The 20,415-nt window shown below is 40.0% G+C and overlaps 3 protein-coding genes and 1 long non-coding RNA gene across 4 annotated transcripts; 2 read left to right on the forward strand and 2 right to left on the reverse strand.

Annotated features, from left to right (window-relative positions):
* The first annotated feature begins 1,313 nt into the window (after positions 1 to 1,313).
* On the forward strand, positions 1,314 to 1,985 carry LOC106412901 (glutathione S-transferase T3-like). The gene has a single exon (XM_013853774.1). The coding sequence runs from the start codon at positions 1,314 to 1,316 to the stop codon at positions 1,983 to 1,985; it is 672 nt and encodes a 223-aa protein (XP_013709228.1).
* Positions 1,986 to 4,369: 2,384 nt separating this feature from the next.
* Positions 4,370 to 6,216, forward strand: LOC106411688. The gene is made up of 2 exons (XR_001282415.3): positions 4,370 to 4,887; positions 4,966 to 6,216. It is a non-coding gene; the product is annotated as an uncharacterized LOC106411688 (long non-coding RNA).
* A 1,988-nt stretch (positions 6,217 to 8,204) lies between these two features.
* On the reverse strand, positions 8,205 to 8,645 carry LOC106412900. Its single transcript, XM_013853773.1, has one exon. It carries the CDS (start codon positions 8,643 to 8,645, stop codon positions 8,205 to 8,207), a length of 441 nt encoding a protein of 146 aa, XP_013709227.1.
* A 6,330-nt stretch (positions 8,646 to 14,975) lies between these two features.
* LOC106414577 (E3 ubiquitin-protein ligase ATL42-like) lies at positions 14,976 to 18,588 on the reverse strand. The gene has a single exon (XM_013855209.3). It carries the CDS (start codon positions 16,542 to 16,544, stop codon positions 15,225 to 15,227), a length of 1,320 nt encoding a protein of 439 aa, XP_013710663.2. The 5' UTR covers positions 16,545 to 18,588; the 3' UTR covers positions 14,976 to 15,224.
* Between the last annotated feature and the right edge of the window lie 1,827 nt (positions 18,589 to 20,415).

Consider the following 20,415-nt stretch of genomic DNA (forward strand, 5'->3'; position numbering starts at 1 on the left):
CTCGCTCCATTTAGTCGAAATTACCACGTCTCTCTATCTCTCCTCGACGTCTCTGCCGGTGATTTCTCCATCTGTCATCGATCGGATGAAGGATTCAGCGTCTCTCTCGTCGGACTCGTCGTCTCTATCGGTGGACTCCGCGTCTGTCTCGATGGAATCGTCGTCTCTCTCTCTCTCTCTCTCTCTCTCTCTCTCTCTCTCTCTCTCTCTCTCTCTCTCTCTCTCTCTCTCTCTCTCTCTCTCTCTCTCTCTCTCTCTCTCTCTCTCTCTCTCTCTCTCCTCGATGACTCCGCGTCTCTCTCGCTCTCCTCGACGACTACGCGTCTCTCTCGGTCTCCTTGACGACTACGCGTCTCTCTCGGTCTCCTCGACGACTCCGCGTCTCTCTCGCTCTCCTCGACTGCTCACCTCGTTGAAGAATCACTCCACCTCTCTCTCCGGCCCGTGGCTCTCCTCGACGAAATCAAATCGAAAGGTAAAGCTATGTATTTTTCCTTTTATGTCTGAATCCTTCTTTGTTATTTTGATTTGTTTGTTGTGTTTCATGCGTCTCTTGTGTCTGTTTATGTCTCCTGATTCAAGAGATGATGTCTCTGTCTTTGTTTCTTAATCCTTCTTGTTTATGTCTCTGTCTTTGTTTATATCGATCACTTCTGATTCAACAGATGATGTCTCCTGATAAATATATTGATCAGTTCTTGTGTTTGTTTACGTCTCTGTCTTTGATTCAATAAATTATGTCTCTTTGTGTACACTTAAATGTCTCAGTCTTTGTTTCTTAATCCTTCTTGTGTCTGAATCCTTCTTGTCTTGATTTTGTTTCTTGCGTTTCCTTTTCGGATGGACGGATCAAGAGACATGAAGGTTCTTCAAAGAAGAGGACTGTGGTCTGGACGGATCAAGAGATAATGGCTATTTCAGGTTTGACATATATCTTTGATCTGTTAGATATTTTTAGGATTCTGACCTGGAACGAATTGATTGTGAATCTCATCTGAAATGAATTGATTGTGAATCTGGTTATGTGTCCGGAACGAATTGATTGTCAATGGCTTGGAACAAATTGAAATGAGTTAGATAGAAATGAGTTACATAGAATTGTTTAAGTGTGATTAATGAGTTAGATAGAAATCAATGTTTACGTGTGATTAATGAGTTAGCTATATGTCAAGTCGATGTGGTTGTGGGTGTGATGAATGCGTTTAGCTTTCTCTCTTCTATTAAACACAATCCTTCTTCTCTTCCATCTATCAAACTCACCTTCCTTTCTTTTTTATCATATCTCCCATCTCTCTTCTTAGACATATTCAGATATGGATTCTAATCCATATATGAATTTAAATTTTGTTGATCTTCTTCAAAGTCAACAAGATAGTGGCATCGGTTTAGAATCTTCTCCTATTCCTTTATTTGGCACGCAAGCTGCTGAAGGTTCAAACTTCGAACAAGACAATCCCGTGGAGCGTAAAGAACGAAGGACGTGGACGCCAACAGATGATGTAGTCCTCATCAGCTCTTGGTTAAACACGAGCAAAGATCCCGTTGTAGGGAATGAGCAAAGGCCTGTTGCTTTCTGGAAAAAGATTGCAGCCTACTACTCGGCTAGTCCTAAGATTGCCGAGTGTGACAAAAGAGAGGCATCACACTGTATGCAACATTGGCACAAGATCAATGACTTAGTGTGCAAGTTTTGTGGAGCGTATGAAGCTGCAACCAGAGAGAAAACCAGTGGTCAGAACGAGAATGATGTTCTCAAACATGCCCACAAAATCTTCTTCAACAACCACAAAAAGAAGTTCACCCTTGAACATGCTTGGAAGGAGCTTCGCAATGACCAGAAGTGGTGTGACCTGTCTTCGGCTAGAAATAAAGGAAGCTCTAAAAGGAGGAAGTGTGAGGATGGTTCATATTCAGCATGCTCTCAAGCAAATGAAATTGATAGTGTTGTAGCTGATGAAGGGAACCACTCGTCCCACGGGTGTTAACGCAGCAAAAGCCCGTGTGAAGAAACATATGGTTGAGGGGAAGGAGCTGTCTGAATTTCATACTATGTGGAGAATCAAGCAGCAAGATTTGGCTATGAAGGAAAAGCTGTCGAAGATGAAGCTTCTGGACAGTCTCATTGTAAAACAAGAACCTCTAGTTGATTATGAAGAAGCTCTAAAGAAAAAGTTGATTAATGAGTTGATGTCTAATTAAATGAAGTATAAGACTCGGTTTTTAAAGTCTAAGTGTAGCTGTTGAAGTTGCTTTGTTTGTTGTTTGTTGATGTAACGCTGGTTATGTTTCATGTTCTGTTGTCTTAATATAAATGTGCTTGTTCTCTTGTCTTAATATAAGCTTGTTCTCTTGTCTTTATATAAGCTTGTTCTGTCATGTTCTTGTGTTCATTGTTCTGCTCATTCTTTTGCAGATCAAGAAGATTGAAAAACTGTAGCTCATTGTACATGTCCAGTTTCATCTCTTTGTTTCAAGACATGTATATGTTCTGATTCTAGCTCATTGATTAACTACAAACGGAAGCTCTTATGTCTCTGCGTTTAAGTTCTCACATGTATTTTATTCTGCTTCTTATGTCTTGTAGTGGGAGTATTGAGTGGGAGCATTGAGAGCTTCTTATGTCACGGAGTTGGAGCATTGAGTGGTTGTCACATGTATTGTGTGTCATTGGTTGTCACATGTTTATGTCTTGTAGTGGGAGCATTGAGAGCTTTGTTTGTCACGGCCATAAAGACGTTGTACTTGTGTGTCGTTGTTGTCACATGTTTATGTCTTGTAGTATGTCAAGGACTTGTAAAGAACACTTGTAACAAACACTTGTGTCTATATAACAAACCCTCTCGACTTGTAACAAACATTTGTAACAAACACTTTTGCTTTCTCTCTTAAATCAACATTCACTCTTCCCATTCACAACAAGAATTTTTATTCACAACACCAAAGTCATCTTCTCTCTTTAATCACAACACTCTTTCTTTAATCACAACACCAACATTCACTCATATTCACTCTTTCTTTAATCACAACATATATGGCTTCTTCTTCTCAAAACACTTTAGAGGAATCATTTGATGATACATACGATCAAATCTTTGATCAACATTTTGATCAAACCTTTGAGAATTTTACCATTCATGGTGATCAAGAAGAACAAAGGAAAAAAAGAAAAAACGAGCTTATATCGAAATAAATCGTGAAGAAGGTCATGTACGTTTATGGAATGATTATTTCAGTGAAACTCCAACGTATCCTGAAAAAAATTTCCGACGATGTTTTAGAATGAATAAGACATTGTTCATGCACATTGTTGATCGACTCTCCAACGAAGTTGACTTCTTTCGCCAAAAGAAAGATGGTCTTGGAAAGCTTGGTCTCTCAGCACTCCAAAAGTGTACATCAGCCATTTGTGTCTTGGCATATGGTAGTGGGGCTGATACGGTCGACGAATACCTCCGGCTCGGTGAAACAACAACTCGGTCATGTTTGGAGAATTTTGTGGAAGGAATAATTTATCTTTTCGGCGATGAGTACCTAAGAAGACCAACACCAGCTGATCTTGAACGTCTACTTGATATTGGAGAGCATCGTTGATTTCCCGGGATGATAGGAAGCATCGATTGTATGCATTGGGAGTGGAAGAATTGTCCCACCGCTTGGAAAGGGCAATATTTTCGTGGTTCGGGTAAACCAACAATCATTTTAGAGGCGGTTGCTTCGTATGATCTCTGGATATGTCATGCGTTTTTTGGACCTCAAGGTACCTTAAATGATATCAATGTTCTTGATCGCTCACCTGTTTTTGATGATATAATAAAAGGTCAAGCTCCTCAAGTCACTTTCTCTGTCAATGGAAGATAGTATCATATGGCTTACTATCTCACTGATGGTATTTATCCGAAATGGACAACTTTTATCCTATTTATTACAATACCACAAGGGCCGAAGGCAGTTTTATTTGCTCAACGTCAATAAACTGTCCGAAAAGATGTCGAGCATGCTTTTAGAGTCTTGCAAGCTCGCTTTGCCATTGTTAAAAATCCATCCCTTTTTTTTGATAAAGTCAAAATTGGGAAGATTATGAGAGCATGTATCACACTCCATAATATGATAGTAGAAGACGAACGAGATGGATACACTCAATTTGATGTTTCAGAATTCCAACAAGGAGAATACCACAGAAGTTCAATGTCGATCTCACGTATTATACATATATCCCTACAAATATCGCCAATATGATGGGTGTTCGAACAAAAATTTGTGATAGGCAAATGCATCAACAACTGAAAGATGATTTGGTTGAACATATATAGCGTAAATTTGGACGTGATGAATGCTTCTTTCAAATTATTTTCGTTTATTTTACTAATCTTTGTTTTTACGTTTTTATTTAAAAATATATGTTTAAAATGTTATCTTTTACTATGTTTTATTTAATCAATGAATTTTATCTTTTAATAAAAAAATATTTAATATTTTTTTTAAGAACCCTTAATTAAGATATATGCATAGGAAGACATAAATGTTCTGGTCTCTTAACTAAGTCTCTACCTCACAATTACTACTTAAAAGTATTAAAAAAGAAATAAGAGATTCTAAAGGAATCTTTGGAATAATGATGCTCTAAAGACACCATTATTTATCGCAGTTTCTTAAAAACGTCTTTTAGAGTAGTTAGTAATTAAAAAAAAGAAAATAGAAATTAAAGGAAGAAACATATCTTAATTAGGGAAGGAAGAAACGTTTATTATTCGACACGTGTTGATAGGAGAAGAAAACGTCTCTTCTCTCTCTCTCTCTCTCTCTCTCTCTCTGTATCAAATCCCTGAAACGAGCACTTGATCTCTTCTCCCCCGTCCATGGCCAATTCCCTCCTCCTGATGCCGAAGCGTAAGTCTCCGATCCCCAATTTCTCTTCTCCAATCCTCGATTTATTTTCAGGGATTACATCTTTTTTTTTTGGGACAGCGAAGAAAAATCATTCAAAAGCAAAGCGGAAAGGAAGATTACAATCAAAGACTCACTTCCTTCACTCTATTACAGATTCTTCCTCTGTCAGCACGATTCATTTTGGCTCAAGCTCGAATCAGGGTTTAGTTTGATAAAATCGATTTCAGTGAGAAGAATCTGGTGAGAGGAACCGTGGAGGATTCGTAAGGAGGGAAAGCTGAAGAGTCGGAGGGTAGCTAGAAGGAGATTGTTGAGTTGGATATGGCTTCTCCTTGCTTCTTTCTCTGTTGCAGGATTGGTTCTATTCATGGTTCAGCATCGTCATCAACAACAAGATCCATCTCAGCTAACACTTGTATGTCTTCCTCTCTGGTCTTAGTTCAAAGTTTTTTTTTAGTTTCTTAAAAGCAATGTATTGATTGCTGAGATTGAGTTTGGCTCTAAGTTCTAACGATCATCTGCTCATGAAAAAAGTGTTGATCTTTGTAGTTTGGGCTGACGAAAGATTGGTGTCATTGTAGCCTAATATTTTTTTTAAGCTGAAAATGGTTTATTAGGTTGGTCTCTCTGTATCTATGGAATCAGTGCAAGTTGAACTCTTTCCACAACGGGCATGACCAAATCTTAGTGTAGTTTCTTATTGACATTGCTTGTGGGTTTGGGGTTTGAATCGACGGAGAACAACGACGGTTGCTGCATGTGTCTTGTTTGAATCGAGAGGTAAAGCTATGTTAATTTGTTTTCTTGTTTGAATCTTTCAATTTTGCATGTGTTAGATTCGGATAAACGAAAGCCTTAATAACATCACATAATCAATTAATAGAACTTGTATTTGGATAGATGTTGTTGGAGCAAAAGGTTAGGATCTCAGATAATTTCAGTTTGTATTGTGATTGTGATTGTGATTGTGTAGGAAGACTTGTAAATCCAAGAGACATGAGCCTTTGTTTAAGTTGATTTGTTTGTTGGTTGGTGTATTAGAAGTTGTTGTCATGGGGTTATTGTTCTGGTTATCTTTAAGTTTGTGTTTCTTGTTTCATGTTCTTGTTTCGTGAAAGAGTTAATGTATTACCAAATCTTTTGTTTCTTGTTCTTGTTATTTTTAATGATTGTATGATTGTGTATTCACAAACTTGTATATTGTATTGTTGTGGTCACGTTGAAAATGTTTCACGGACAAGAAATGAAAGACCTTTGTAATGATTGTATGATTGTGTATTCACAAACTTGTATAAATAATATCTTGTAATGAAAGTGTATTCACAAGCCTTTGATTTTCCTTCTCATGTTCTTCATTCCTTTCTCCTTCTCATGTTATTCCTTCTTATGTTCAAAATATTCATCTAAATCTAAAACAATTTATATCTTGTAAACTACTTTTATAAACAATTTTCATCTCATGTTTAATTATATTTTAAGAACCCTCAAATAAGAAACTTCTATTAGAGCACAAAAATGTTGGTGTATCTTAAGTAGGTCTCTTAAGTAACATTTAATACTTAAAAATCATTAAAAGACTTAAAGTGGGTTTTTCGGTTAATGATGCTCTAAGTCTCTTAAGTTGGTATGACCTTGTGCTGCAGCTTGATAATATGTTAGTGAATAAAAATATTCTTTGCAGAAATCCAGAGCCAAGATTGAGCTGGGAGGTTTTCAATGGCTTAGGAGAGGGCACACTTTCCTCTTTCTTTTGCCATACGTGTATGAGGAAAGATGGTGACAACATAGTTAGTGAGCTCATGAAACCAGTCTAAAGGTATTGTTCGACTGGCCTGTGTTTCTGCCGTATATGACAGTTTGGTTTGATGCGCTCTAGAAAGATTATCATCCAAGAGGGTAGATGTGGGTTGTATCTGCAGGACTGCAGCTTCTCTGAAACTATGTCATTAATTGTTGCTTTGTACCATATACAGTATCATGAGAGTTTGTGATTAAACTAACTTGATGCTTAACTCTCATGGGAGTTAACCTTAACCTTACTTTAACTTTGCTTATATCTTTTACTGTATGAATCGGTCCACATTCTACCTAATACACTTAAAATATATAATTTAAGCTTGATTATATTCTGTTATATCCTTTGATTCAGTTTAATAATGTATATGAAATTGCGTGTCCATCCCCAAACGTCATAAAGTTGGACCATATGATATACAATGACTTCCTTTCTACGTAACAACAATCTTTGAATAACTTTCATATATAAATAAAGTTGTTAAAATCTGAAATATATTTTGTTGTCAACTATCTCAATAGGGTTAGTTAAATTAAACGAGAATTTGTGCCAATCATAATCAAAGATTACTAAAAGAAATTGTGGATAAATGAATTTTGTAAATGGAATATGAACTATACAACGAAGATATAAATATAATATATTATCTATTTATCTTATGAGATTTTAGATGAAATATTAAATCATACAATATTGAAAAGGTTCCCCTATGGTGTTGCACTCAAGGCATTCCTGGTTCTATCGTCATGTTTCAAAGTTAAAAAGATGTCGAGTGAAAAGGAAAGGTTTTCCATTTAATTATATGGACTTTTAGAAAGCATATTATGTGTATATATGTATGACGACGTATACGTTTATTTTAAGTTTAGTGACATAATTTTATTTATAAATATATGAAAACAAAATCAATGGAGTCAGACTCCTACACCAACTTATAAATAAATTAAAAATATATCACAAATCGTTTGGTGATATATAATATTATAGTTGAACATTCGAAAGAGGAAATTGAATATGAGATTAGGTTTCATATTATTGATGGGGACTTTTAAGTAAGTGACAAACTAAATGCTTATTTATAGCCTAGATTCAGTGTTTCTTCGCATTCAATTTTATTGAAATGAGTTTTTCTATTAATAACCAAATCAGCGAATATAGTGTTTGTTATGAAATTGACACTATTAGAAGTGTAGTTGAGACCGGAGCAACTAAGAACATGATTAAAGAAAAGTTCTTATATAGATATATATATATTTTTTACAACAAAAGCTCCATATTTTTATTAAGAAGAAGCCAACCAAGTGGTGTCTAGAACCAACCAAGTTGGGACCTCAGAGTGTATATGGGAAAAGCAAAAACCACGAGCTCTAACACCTTTCGCAAGGTAGTCAGCTCGGACGTTCTTAGTACGAGATACAAACGATATAGAGCAAGAAATAAACTTAGAACGAAGATCAACAAACTCATCAATTTCAGCCATTAGACTTGGCTATTCTTCTTCTTCCTCAATTAGCTTAACCAGTTACAGGCAATCTGATTCAAACGTCATCGAGTCGTGACCGAGAAGTAGTGAGGATTTCATGGCCCATAGCAGAGTATTAAACTCAGCATGTAGGGGGGACAATACTCGGTTACTAGTAAATGAACCAAACATTGTGATCCCATCCTCCTTCTCCATCACGAAGCCACCACCATACCTAGCATCATCATCTTTCCAAGATGCGTCGAACCTGCAAAACGGGCGCATTGATGGTGAATCTTGTGTTACGGGTAAAGGCGTTATGTCCTCCACCTCCCGCTTCTCCGGAACTACGTGCGCCAGGCTCCAGCTATCAGCTTCCGAGGTCGCAGACTGGAGAATTTCCAATGGCGTCGAGTCCTTACCTTCGAAGACCTTGCCGTTTCGTGATTTCCACATGAACCATATGATCCATGAGATTCTGGCCAACACGTCGTCCGGCATGTCTTGTTTTTTAATTCTGTCCAGGAGGTAATCGAAGTTACTATAGATGGAGGGGCTCGGAAACTCCCCACGGAGTGAGAGATGTAGCGCGAGAGCCCAAGTTTGAGTGGTCGGGGACACTCAAAAAGCATGTGATTTACTGTCTCATCGTCGTGCCCACATCTTTGGCAAGATCGATCTAAAGGCAATGCCGGTCAGTCAGTCGACTGCAAACAGGAACACAGTTTGATAAGGCTTGCCACATGAAGTGCTTGATTTTACGCGCCGTATTTGTTGCCCACACTTGGTTAATGAGGCTTGTGACGCTAGGCTCTACGCAAAGCTCCGTCCTCTGCTCATTTTCAGAGCGACATATCTCGTCATATCCTGTTTTGACGGAGTAGGCTCCTGATCTCGTATGGATCCAGCAAAAACTATCAACCTTGAAGGACCTACTGATACGGAGGCTGCGTATCAGAGGTATGTCTTCAGGGGCTATCACGGCTTTTAGCGCTTCCACATTCCAACTATTGGTTTCGCGATCAATGAGTTCATAGACCAAAAGGTTTGGCTTCTGAATCGGAGCAACACCAGTAGGTGGTCTAGGCGGGGTTGAAGGGATCCAAGGTTCGTCCCATACCCTGGTATTATATCCAGATCCAATGGATTTACGCAGACCGGATTTCAGTAGTGGCTTGGCCGCCATTATGCTGCGCCATACATATGAAGGTTGACTAGCTTTCTCGACATCAATCAGATTTGAGTTGCGAAAGTATTTTCCCTTCAGTACTTTGGCCAGTAGTGATGATGGGTATTGCACCAGCCGCCACAGTTGCTTCGCCAACAAGGCAAGGTTGAAATTTTTCAGATCACGAAAACCCAAACCACCTTTTTCTGTAGGTAAGCAAATCTTATTCCACGCTACCCAGTGTAGGCCCCGATTATTTTGCTTGGTACTCCACCAGAATCTTGCTATTGCGCTTGTCAATTTTTTAATAATGTCTTGCGCTAGTAGGAAGCAAGACATTACATAAGATGGCAGAGCTTGCGCAACCGATTTGATGAGGACCTCCTTACCTCCTTTGGAAAGTAGCTTTGCTGACCAAGAATTTAGCCGACTCATTAGCCGTTCCTGGATGAAGGCAAAGGCTTGTCTCTTTGACCCGCAGATTTTCTCCGGGAGGCCCAGATAAACTCCCATACCTCCCTCCCGAGTTATTCCTAAAGCTTCTTTAAGTTCAGTCTTGAGTTCAGGAGGGACCTTACTGCCGAAGAAAATTGAAGATTTTGCGACGTTTAACTGTTGCCCAGATGCACTGCCATATTCCCCAATAATCTTCATGAGCTCACGACACTGTTGGGTTTCAGCTTTGCAGAAAAAGAGACTATCATCCGCAAAGAGGAGATGGGAGATCGGAGGACTATCTCTCGCAATCTTTAAACCCGTAATTCTTCCTTCTCTTTCCGCTCCATGGATTTGGGATATTAGTGCCTCCGTTAAGATTATGAAGAGAAAAGGTGAGAGCGGATCTCCTTGTTTGAGCCCTCTGGAGGGTGTGATATTACCTTTTGGTTCTCCATTGATGAGTACATTATATGATACGGAGGAGATGCATACGTGTATCCACGCAATCCATCGGTCCGTAAAGCCCATCTTCCGCATCAGTGCCTCTAGGAAGGACCATTCCACTCTATCATATGCTTTACTCATATCGGTCTTTATCGCCACAAACTTTGATTTACAGCTCGGATTTGTCCTCAAGGCATGGAAGACTTCTTGTGCAACTAGGATGTTATCGGTAATAAGTCTCTTAGCCACAAAGGCTGACAGGGTCTCCGAGATCAGACCTGGGAGATGGCGTTTAAGACGGTTACTAAGAATTTTCGAGACGATTTTATAGCTTACATTACATAAGCTTATTGGCTGAAACTCCGTCATCTCGCATGGCCGATCAGTCTTAGGGATAAGACAAATGTTTGTCTGATTAAGTCTTGGGTCAAGAGTTTCAGACATAAAGAATTCTCGCACTGTGCGTAAGATTTCGCCAGCAGTGATACCCCAAAATTTCTGATAAAACAAACTCGTCATCCCATCTGGCCCAGGTGCCTTGTCCGGGTTAATGGCAAAGAGCCTTTTTGATCTCCTCGTCTGATGGGGCGCGAGTGAGTGACTCGTTTATATTCGTGGTAACTTTTTTGGTAACATACCGGAGGGCTTCATCGAAATTCCCGGGGTTGGAGGTGGTGAATAAAACTTGGAAATATTCTTCTGCAACCTTATCAATGTCTTCTTCTTTCTCTGCCCATCCCCCCGGGGGTTTTTCAATTTCGTGAGCCTGTTTCGGGCACGCCTTTGTTTCGTCGTGGCATGAAAAAACTTTGTATTCCTATCGCCCTCCTTGAGCCAGTTAGCCCTACTCTTTTGCTTCCAATACAGTTCTTCGTCTCTGAAGGCCGAGCATAGATCCCACTTTAGCTGAAGTATCTCATCATTCGAGATTGTATCATCTAATTGTGCTTTCTCAAGCTTCTCTTTCAGTTCCTCAATACGAACGACAAAGTTTAATGGATTCGCTCGCTTCCATTGGGCGATAGCTTTGCGGCACATCGCGATACACTCATGGAGGTCAGGCGGGTGCAGGTTCCCTGGATCACTCCATCTTTTCAGGATCGTCTCTCTAAACCCATCTCTATCTATCCATCTCTTGTCAAACTTGAACCCCCTTCTGCCTTTACCTCTTTTGGATAGAAAACGGGTGAGAATAGGACGATGGTCGGAGCCCCAGAGGCGCAAGTACTCCACATTCATGTGGGAATAAAGATGATGCCAGTCTTCGTTTCCAACGGCCCTATCCAGCTTACATTGAACCTTTCCAGAGCTTCTGTTGCCCACCCAAGAGAAAGGGTTTCCTTTAGATGGGAACTCAATCATCCCGTAGTTTGCCAGCATGGTTTTGAAGGGTATAAACGAGCTATCAGGTCTTCGCCTCCCACCCTTTTTTTCATGGTTGTCTGTGATATCATTAAAATCTCCCAGCATCAGCCAGGCACCATTTCTCGTGAGGCTCATTCTGGTGAGTCTTTCCCATACATTTTCTCGGCATTCAACTACCGGATCACCATAGACAAAAGTAATGAAAAATCTTTGTCCTTCTAGTGTAGCCACAATATCAATCATGCGATTATTAGAAAAAAGAATCTCAACATCAAAAGAATCCAAGTAAAAAAGTGCTAATCCACCGCTTCTGCCTTCCGGCTCCACAGTGAACAATATATTATAACCAAACTCAAATTGAAAGTCTTGCAAAAAGGAAAAATTATTTTTTGTTTCTGAAAGGAAAAGAAAAGAAGGAGTAAAGCAACGATGCAGCTCGCGGAGGTGCTGCTTTGTCAGGTACGCACCAGCCCCCTGACAATTCCACGCGATGGCACTCATGATCTCTTACTGGGTGGTTTCTGGGATACCACCGAACCTGAAAGAGACAAAGGTTTCTTGCTTAGAGCAGAAGGGTACACCTCAATACGAGGGAGTTTGTGAGAGGGATGAGCTGCGGCCTTACTTGAGGTATTCCCTTTTTTCACCTTCAGAGAGGTGCGTCCACGAGCGGCGTTCAGTTTCCTTGAAGCTCTTGCCGCTTTTTCATCTGGGCTCTTTGGAACATTCCTTTTCAAAACACCTGCGGGCTTACGAGTTTGAGTAACCGGAAGCTTTGAAGCAGTCCCATCGTGAGACATTACAGTATCTATATTTGTTCTTTGGGGCAAGCTTGCATAATCTGCACTTCTCCTCTCCGGTGTCGAGCTCACTGGGATGTCATGTAGTGGGTCTTGGATCTCAGTATGTACTGGAGAGAGTTGAGTTAAAGCATCAATCTGCACTGCATCAAAACCAGGAGCATCTCCAAGCAAATCATCATTTGCAATCATTTCATCGTCCATTTCTAGATTCTCAAATTCCTTGACAGATTTTTCAATATTTTCAAGATCGGTCTCAGTCAGCACCATTAAATCCAGATTAGGACCATGTATCATATCCACATCCATTTCGGTAGTATCATTACTTATAACAACTCTGGTGGGTGTGATCAGCGGTCCAGGAGCCACGTACCTTGTAGCTGCCGACGGAGGGTGCTCAATAGGTTCGCGAATAGACAGAGGAGCCAGTCTATTTAAAGCCGACATGGCATGGAAATCTTTTTCCTTTGAAGTCGGTGTCTCAGAGGCAATGCCCTTTCCTTTAAGGCGTATGCGTTCAATCTCAGCCTCAGCGTTTTGTATTTCCCCTGGTTCCAGACCCATGACATTCTCTGAGATTGTGCGCTGGGAATCCACCAGAGAATTTGAGAACTCACTGTCGATCCTTGCTTTTGCTGCTGAACTACGAGCCTCTCTAGGATAGGTAGTCGCCTGGTTAGGGCGAGGTCTCCAGCTAAGTTTAGGTTTAGCTCCATAGTTCCTTGAGCTCCTACCATCTCTGTTCCGACGGTATAAGTCGCTACTTTGGCGTGGCACATTGCCAGAGTCCCGGTCTTTTTGGGGTCTTTCAATTCTGTTCCAGACGTCATTGTGCTTATGTGGGTTTCTTCCCAACGACTGGGGATATTTGTCCTCAACCAGATGCTTAGGTTCAGAACGGTAAGACTTCGAAAATTCCTTGTGGCCATGTTGCGTGTTCTGTTGTCTCTTCTCCACCCGCCTCTCATCCCTCCATGCAAGTGGAGAGTGGTGAGGACGTGGACTACGTTCCTGTGGAGGCGATCTCGGTCTTTTGAGATTTATGTCTTTGGTATCTCTTTCTAACTGGCCCCGTGGGAGATCTAACTCGTTGTTGATGTTGTACTCAAGCCGTTGTTGTCTCCTATCTTCACGCTCCTGTTCTGACAGTAGATGACAAGAGTTCTCATCATGAGAGATGTGCTTGCAGTTGAAGCAGAAGCGATGTAGGCCATCATAAGCTAGGGTAACGCGTCCAATATCTCCATTAGGAAAACCCACCATCCTCTCAAACTGAATAGGATTGTCCACATTAATTGAAACTTGTATCTTTGCTCTTTTAGAGTCTAGAGCCATCTTTGTCCCCAGCGCTTTTGCAATCTCTGAGAACGTACCATTATTCAAGAAGTGTACTGGAACTCCCGTGATCCCTATCCAGAAAGGGATGGAATTTGGAAAGTCTTCCTTCGTAAAGGGTTCCCACCTCTCCAAAGCAAAACTCCATTGGTTGAAATGGCATGGTCTCTTATTCAACACTGCTTGAAGGTCTTCCTCCTTGTCAAAATCAAATTGGAACCGTCCATTCCCAAGGTTCGTACCGCGAACCCTGCCTTCGACGTTCCAATTCTTGGCTTGGGGAGCAAGTTGATCAGTGCATCGATGCTCCTGCTCTTTAGCTGAAACACTCTACCAATAAGGGTAAGTTTGAAACGCTCTGCTGCTTCCTTAAGGTCACATTCCGGTAGCTTGATAATGTCATCTTCCTCGATGGCAAGGCGTCTCATTGCCTGAGACGAGCTGGCTCCATATCTGCGGTGATCCTGTGGAGGACCTGAGTCTTTGCAGTTGGCCATTAACACTGTTGTACTTAGCAATCGCTAGATAGATCTTAGATCTGAGTATCGAGGCAGATCCACAGAAGACTTAGCAAAAGCTAAAAAGTATGGGAAAGAAAACCAAAACTATGGAAGGGAGACGTGACTGGTACGTAAGGTTATGAGCCTCGCTACGATCTCCGGTACACACCACTACACGCAAAGGCAGAGATCACCTTCTGTGTCAGTATCAGGGTCCAAAGAAAACAGTGAGAGTCACCGTTGGTCGCCGTTGGTCGTTGAACTCCTAGATCTGAAAATCTCCCTTGCAGTCGCCTAAAAACCCTAGCCGCGCTCCCATCCTCGAGTTGTTCTTAGATAGATATTTAAGAGCCGGTTTTTAGTTTTTTTAGTTAAAAGTTAAGAGACGGTTTTTTATATTCCGCTAAGAATTCCACCTTAAGAATTTTCCATTAATCATGCTCTTATATAATTTTGTTTTCAAATGCACGAGTTAGTAATGTTAGACTAAACAAAGGAAGACAACCATAAAAAAAAGGAAGTCAACTATCAAGACACAGTTGTTATAAGTTGTTAACACAACACTGTACTCTTGAAATGGTATAAATTTTAATATTTATACTAAAAAAAAAAACTATCAAGAGACAAAACCAAGGATAGGCCATAAATTTTTTTAAAAACTATCAGGAGACAGAACCAAGGGTAGTTCATAGATAGACGTATAAGTGTATTATCGATTATATGAATATGATGCAGTCGGTAACAGAAAAGTATAATAAGTTGATGCAGACATACTAATAATATAATTTAAATGAGCGTGGCTGCTTATTTACCAGGTTAGCTGACTTGTTCCATGAGATGAAAATAACAATTATTATTATTTTATAATAATTTAAGATGTAAATTTGTTTATATATAAATCCTACTTATTTACACAAATTATCTTCGGATCTAACAAACATGTGTAAGAATATTTTTTTGTATATAACATAATCAAAACTAAATGTAACAAGCCTGTAAAAATTGCAATTCATGAAGGAAAATAAATAAACTAAACATTAAAGTGTTGGAATGTTGTATTAATTTGATTTCTTTTTTCTCTGTTAGCAAACCATTGAGCGGTTTTTCTAGCGATCGGCAGCCACAAACGCCGTCTTCTCTCCTCCGTCTCAGACGCAGTCGCTGCGGTTGGACCGCTGCAATCGCCATGAACCGCAATACTGAGTCTAGGAACCGTTGTGATCTCGGAGACCGATCTTCTTCCTGTCTCGGTCATAACACTTCTTGATTTCGAACCAGAGTCGTTGCTTTCCGACAACAACATAGTTTTCATGGAACTCAACTTGCTCTCCATATCTTCCTCGACCCGCAAGTTACCTCTTTGATCCTCTTCATTGCTTCTCCTAAATGAGAATCTCTCGCTGGAGATCGAACTAACCATCTCCGAATTCAAAAACATCAAATCCGATGAACTCACGTTGCTCCAACGATTCTTGAACACAACATCAGATACAAATATCCTGTGATTGAACTTATGCATCACTTTGTTCTCGTCTTTATCGTTTCCTTGTTGCTCAAGCAAGGGTTTTTCTTTATGACCTAGTTTTAGAATCTTCCTGAAACTCCCTCCGATGCTGAATCTCGATGAGCTACCAACTTCCTCTCTCTGTCTTCTTCTTCTCTCCTCTTCTTCTTCTCTCTCGATGTAAAGCTCCAAACTCGAATCTTCTCTTCTCGCAGACTCATTCAAGAACCGAAAACTGTTTATATAAACAGAGGATTCTTCTTCGACTGAAACTCTGTTTCGGCAGAGAGGACACGTTGCGTGCTGTTCAAGCCACTGATCGATGCATCCGATGTGGAAAGCGTGACGACATTTAGGCAATAACCTAAGAATCTCAACACTTTCGAATTTAGACAAACAAACAGAACACTCAAGCCCTTGTTTTGATCCTTTCAAAGCTGAGAATCTAAACATAGGAAGTGACTCGATAGCTGTCTTGTCTAAACCGGAGAATCGAGCTGAGGAGTTAGTTGACCGGTTGAAGAAAAACCCTTGTCGGATCAGACGATCTTGCCGCCTACCGTCGCCGGAACCTGATAGGAGATCCATGTGGCAGCACTTAGCGTAGACGAGGAGCACGAAAGTGAGTGCGAACATGATGGCGAGAACTCCTGTGACGATGGCTAAACTCGGCTCGAAGTTTGCGACGAGATCGCCGTTACTGAGCGGAGGAGCAGGAGGCTGAGCTGAGACATAGTAATAACTGTGGAAGGTTGTAAGAAAGAAGAAAAAGAAGATTTGATACATCGGAAGAAGAAGAATAGAGAAAACCTTTTGCTTTTCTTGATTTTCTGAGAAAATGTACATAAGAAAAAGCCACTAACTTATAACCAAGACTAATTTATCTTCTTATTAATATATTAATGATAGTTGTTGAGAGATTAGATGGTAATGAACTCAAATTATATTTATAAAATACTGTTGCTGCACTCGCGGGAATTGTACAAGTCAACGACCAGCTGCATAAAATTCTGGTGCGTGTGTGATTAACCCGGCTCATTTCCTATCTCAGATCATGTGTTATTGTGTTAAGAACTTAAGACCAACTCACACGCTTGCAAAACTACTAATGGTACTAGTAGTGATACACAAAAACGAAGACATGAAGCTGAAAGGAAGATTTAGATGATTGAAGAGAATCCTGGATTGATATAATCAGACTCATATTATTTTATTCAGTTTAGAAGTAGTTTTAAGTCTTTTCTTAATTACATTTTGTGTAGCTTAAATTTTTGTGTCAATTCTCTTGCTAGAAAGTCCGGGTACGAAGTTACTTGTTTCCTAGCTATATAAATCATAACTAATCGTTACTCATTAGCAACAAATCATCCGAGGAACTAATCCTGACTTGGTGGTTATGGGCTTTAATCGACAAAAAGTTGAAAATGAGGAAACAAATAAGCATATAGAGAGAGATTATGCAATAACATAGTTAAAGATCCGAGCAAGCAAGCATAATCAATGTATCTTCCGAAAGGAAACTCATTTTACAAACCCTTCTTCCATTTGTTTACACAGATTCAAGGCACTACTGCGGCTGAATTTTCAGATACGAGCCGAGGCAGCTGTTGTTCCCATGAATTACTAAAGATGGCCTAATGAGTAATGATCGATCTTCCTATCCGTAGCTGGTTAAGCATTTCATGTAAATTTTATGGAATCTTACCATAAGGTATACTAAGATCAATTGGTGGCGAACAAAAAAAAATCAATTGGTGGCATGACATCGTTAGCATTTAGCAACAAAAAAAGAATCAATTCTCATATAAATCATAACTAGTCGTTAGCAACAAATCATCTAGAAACCTACTAATAACTAATTCTGATTTGGTGGTTATGGGCTTTAATCGACAAAAGTTGAAAATGAGGAAAAAAATAAGCATATAGAGAGAGATTATACAATAACATAGTGGAAAGCTCCTTTAAAATTTTGGCCTTGAGTTTGATCCAAGCAAGCAAGCATAATCACTGTATCTTTTTTGAAGAAAGGGTTTTCATAAATTGAATTGAAATACAACATACAAGCAAGAAAACAGAAGAAAATATAGGGAACTAGAGCACAAAAACTCAAATTGAAACAACAATTTCCACCCGAAAGAATTACTAAACCCAAGTTCTTAGTGTTTTCTATCACTGGTAATGGTAGACAACAAGAAAACAATCACATTAAGACCAATCACCAACGATAGAGAGAGGAGCCGCCAACAGCTGATAACCCTTACAAACAAAGCTTTCCCCGGCCTTGGCTGTCACAGCGGCATGAGAAGAGCACAGACTGAATTGGTGGCAAGATAATCACTGTACCTTCCGAAAAGTACTACTCATTACAAACCCTTCTTCCATTTGTTTACAAAGATTCAAGGCATTACTGCGGCTGATTTTCAGGTATGAGCCGAGGCAGCTGTCATTCCCATGAATAGTTAGAGATCTCTTAGATACCAGGTTTCTTGTGGATGGCGGCTACATCAGGGAAAGTGTAGACAAGACCTTGTTCTTCATGGAGAAAGAGAAAGACATAATCATTGTTCAAATCTATGTGGATGATATAATCTTTGGGAGCACGTCTCAAACAATGGTTGATGAATTTGTGGAGAACATAACGCAAAAATTTGAGATGAGTATGTGCGGTGAACTGAAGTACTTCTTGGTCTTACAGATTGTTCAATCAGAAAAAGGAGTATTCATATCTCAAAGCGCCTACGCACACAGTCTGGTGAAAATATTTGGACTTGAAGACAACAAGATTTCCAGAACGCCTATGAGTTCTGCCTTAAAACTTGCACGTGATGAAGCAGGAGAAGATGTTGACTCAAAGCTCTATCGAGGAATGATTGGCAGTCTATTGTATTTTACTGCGAGTAAACCAGATCATACATTCAATGTTGGTGTTTGTGCAAGATATCAAGCAAAGCCAAAGGTGTCTCACTTAAACGCCGTAAAGAGAATCATCAAGTATGTCAAAGGAACAGAGAATCTCAGAATATACTACTCAAAGAACTCAAATGAAAACTTGGTGGGTTATTACGATGCAGACTGGGCAGGATGTGCTGATGACAGGAAAAGCACAAGTGGAGGATGTTTCTTTCTAGGAAACAATCTCATCTCTTGGCTAAGCAAAAAACAAAATTTTGTATCACTCTCTACGGCATAAGCATACTATATCGCTATGGGAAGCTGCTGCTCACAACTGATCTGGATGAAACAAATGTCAGCTGACTATGGAATGCGCTCGGGTCCGTTTCTTGTATACTGTGACAATAAAAGTGCGATTGATATCTCGAAGAATCCAGTTTAACATTCAAGAACAAAGCACATTGACATCAGGCACCACTTCATCAGAGAATTAGTTGAAGACAATCAGGTAGTCATCAACCATGTAGTTACTGATTCTCAATTGGCTGATATATTCACTAAATCTCTTGAATACAATCGATTTATCACTCTAAGAAATGCAATTGGAGTGTGTAATCTTGACCATTGAGTCAAGTTGTGCAGATATTAGTGCAGGCACTGACTCAGGATGTACGTATAATTCAGATTATGTTTGGACCTGAGAACGCTGTGGAAAAGAGCTGCTTGTTGTGCTGTCAATACTGTGAGGTACAGGTTTCGCGTCAATCTGTGGCCCTTCCCTCGTCTCAAAAGAGCCAGCAATGTTTCAGAAAGATGCTAAAAAAAAAGAAAAAAAGATAAAAGGGGGAAACAACAAGGGTTTTACAGCACGCATATAAAGGTTGAAAACCCACAGGATTGATAAAGGCACAACAATGTGAAAGGTAGCCATAAAAAGACAATCAGGTGCACCAGATCGTCCAATCTCCAAGAGTGATATGTGCAACCTGAATCAAGTGCTGAGCCAAGTCTTGCAGCACGCATCTTAAAAGGTAGAAAAAATGAATATGTAATCTATAAGCCAGCAGCCATAAATTGGCCAATTGTGAGTCGTAACTTGTGTTTGATTACTATTCTGAGAGTCTTATGATACGCTATTGATTCACGAATGTGCTTGCATGACATTGAGCTTGGATGAGATAAATTAAAAGTGCAGGTCAAAACAGTGAAAAGGCAAAAAGGGAGGGACCAGAGTTGCAATTTCGGAATAGTTGGTTGAGTTTCCCTCTTAAGGGAAGTTGTGAGTCAGAAGCCCTAAATGGTTACTGTTTAAATCCAAAAACCGCTCCGCATATTCTCTGTTGTTCTCAATCGAAAAACAAAGATTCTCCCAGTTGATGGTAAGAACGAAGAACATGGCTAAACGCGACATTGTAGTGACTTCGTGGACTCATGCAGAGGGTGAATCATCAAGGCCTCATCTCACTAACGAAGGATCTGAGGCAACTCCTCCGAGGAAAGATCTGTTGTCGACGGCCTTGTTTCCAGAGATCACGGAGGAACTAGACAAATTTAACACTGTGCGTGAGAAGGAACTGTCGGAGGAAAGCAATGATCAACACACATCCTCTGTTCACGAAGAAGTTCAGATCGACAAGGTCACTGCGACATCATCTGACCCAGCGTCGCCAAAGCCTCTGTCTGCTCCAATCGAAACCGTGCCATCTGAATCTCCAAGATCCGGTAACTGATTCTATTTTGCTCCTCTCTCATGAAGAAAAAGAAGGATCTGTTGAAGAGGCAAAAGAACAGAGTCCGGATAACCCTGAGCAAGTTGAGAAGACAC

Source organism: Brassica napus, chromosome C8, assembly GCF_020379485.1.
Source record: "Brassica napus cultivar Da-Ae chromosome C8, Da-Ae, whole genome shotgun sequence".
NCBI classification, from domain to species: Eukaryota; Viridiplantae; Streptophyta; class Magnoliopsida; order Brassicales; family Brassicaceae; genus Brassica; species Brassica napus.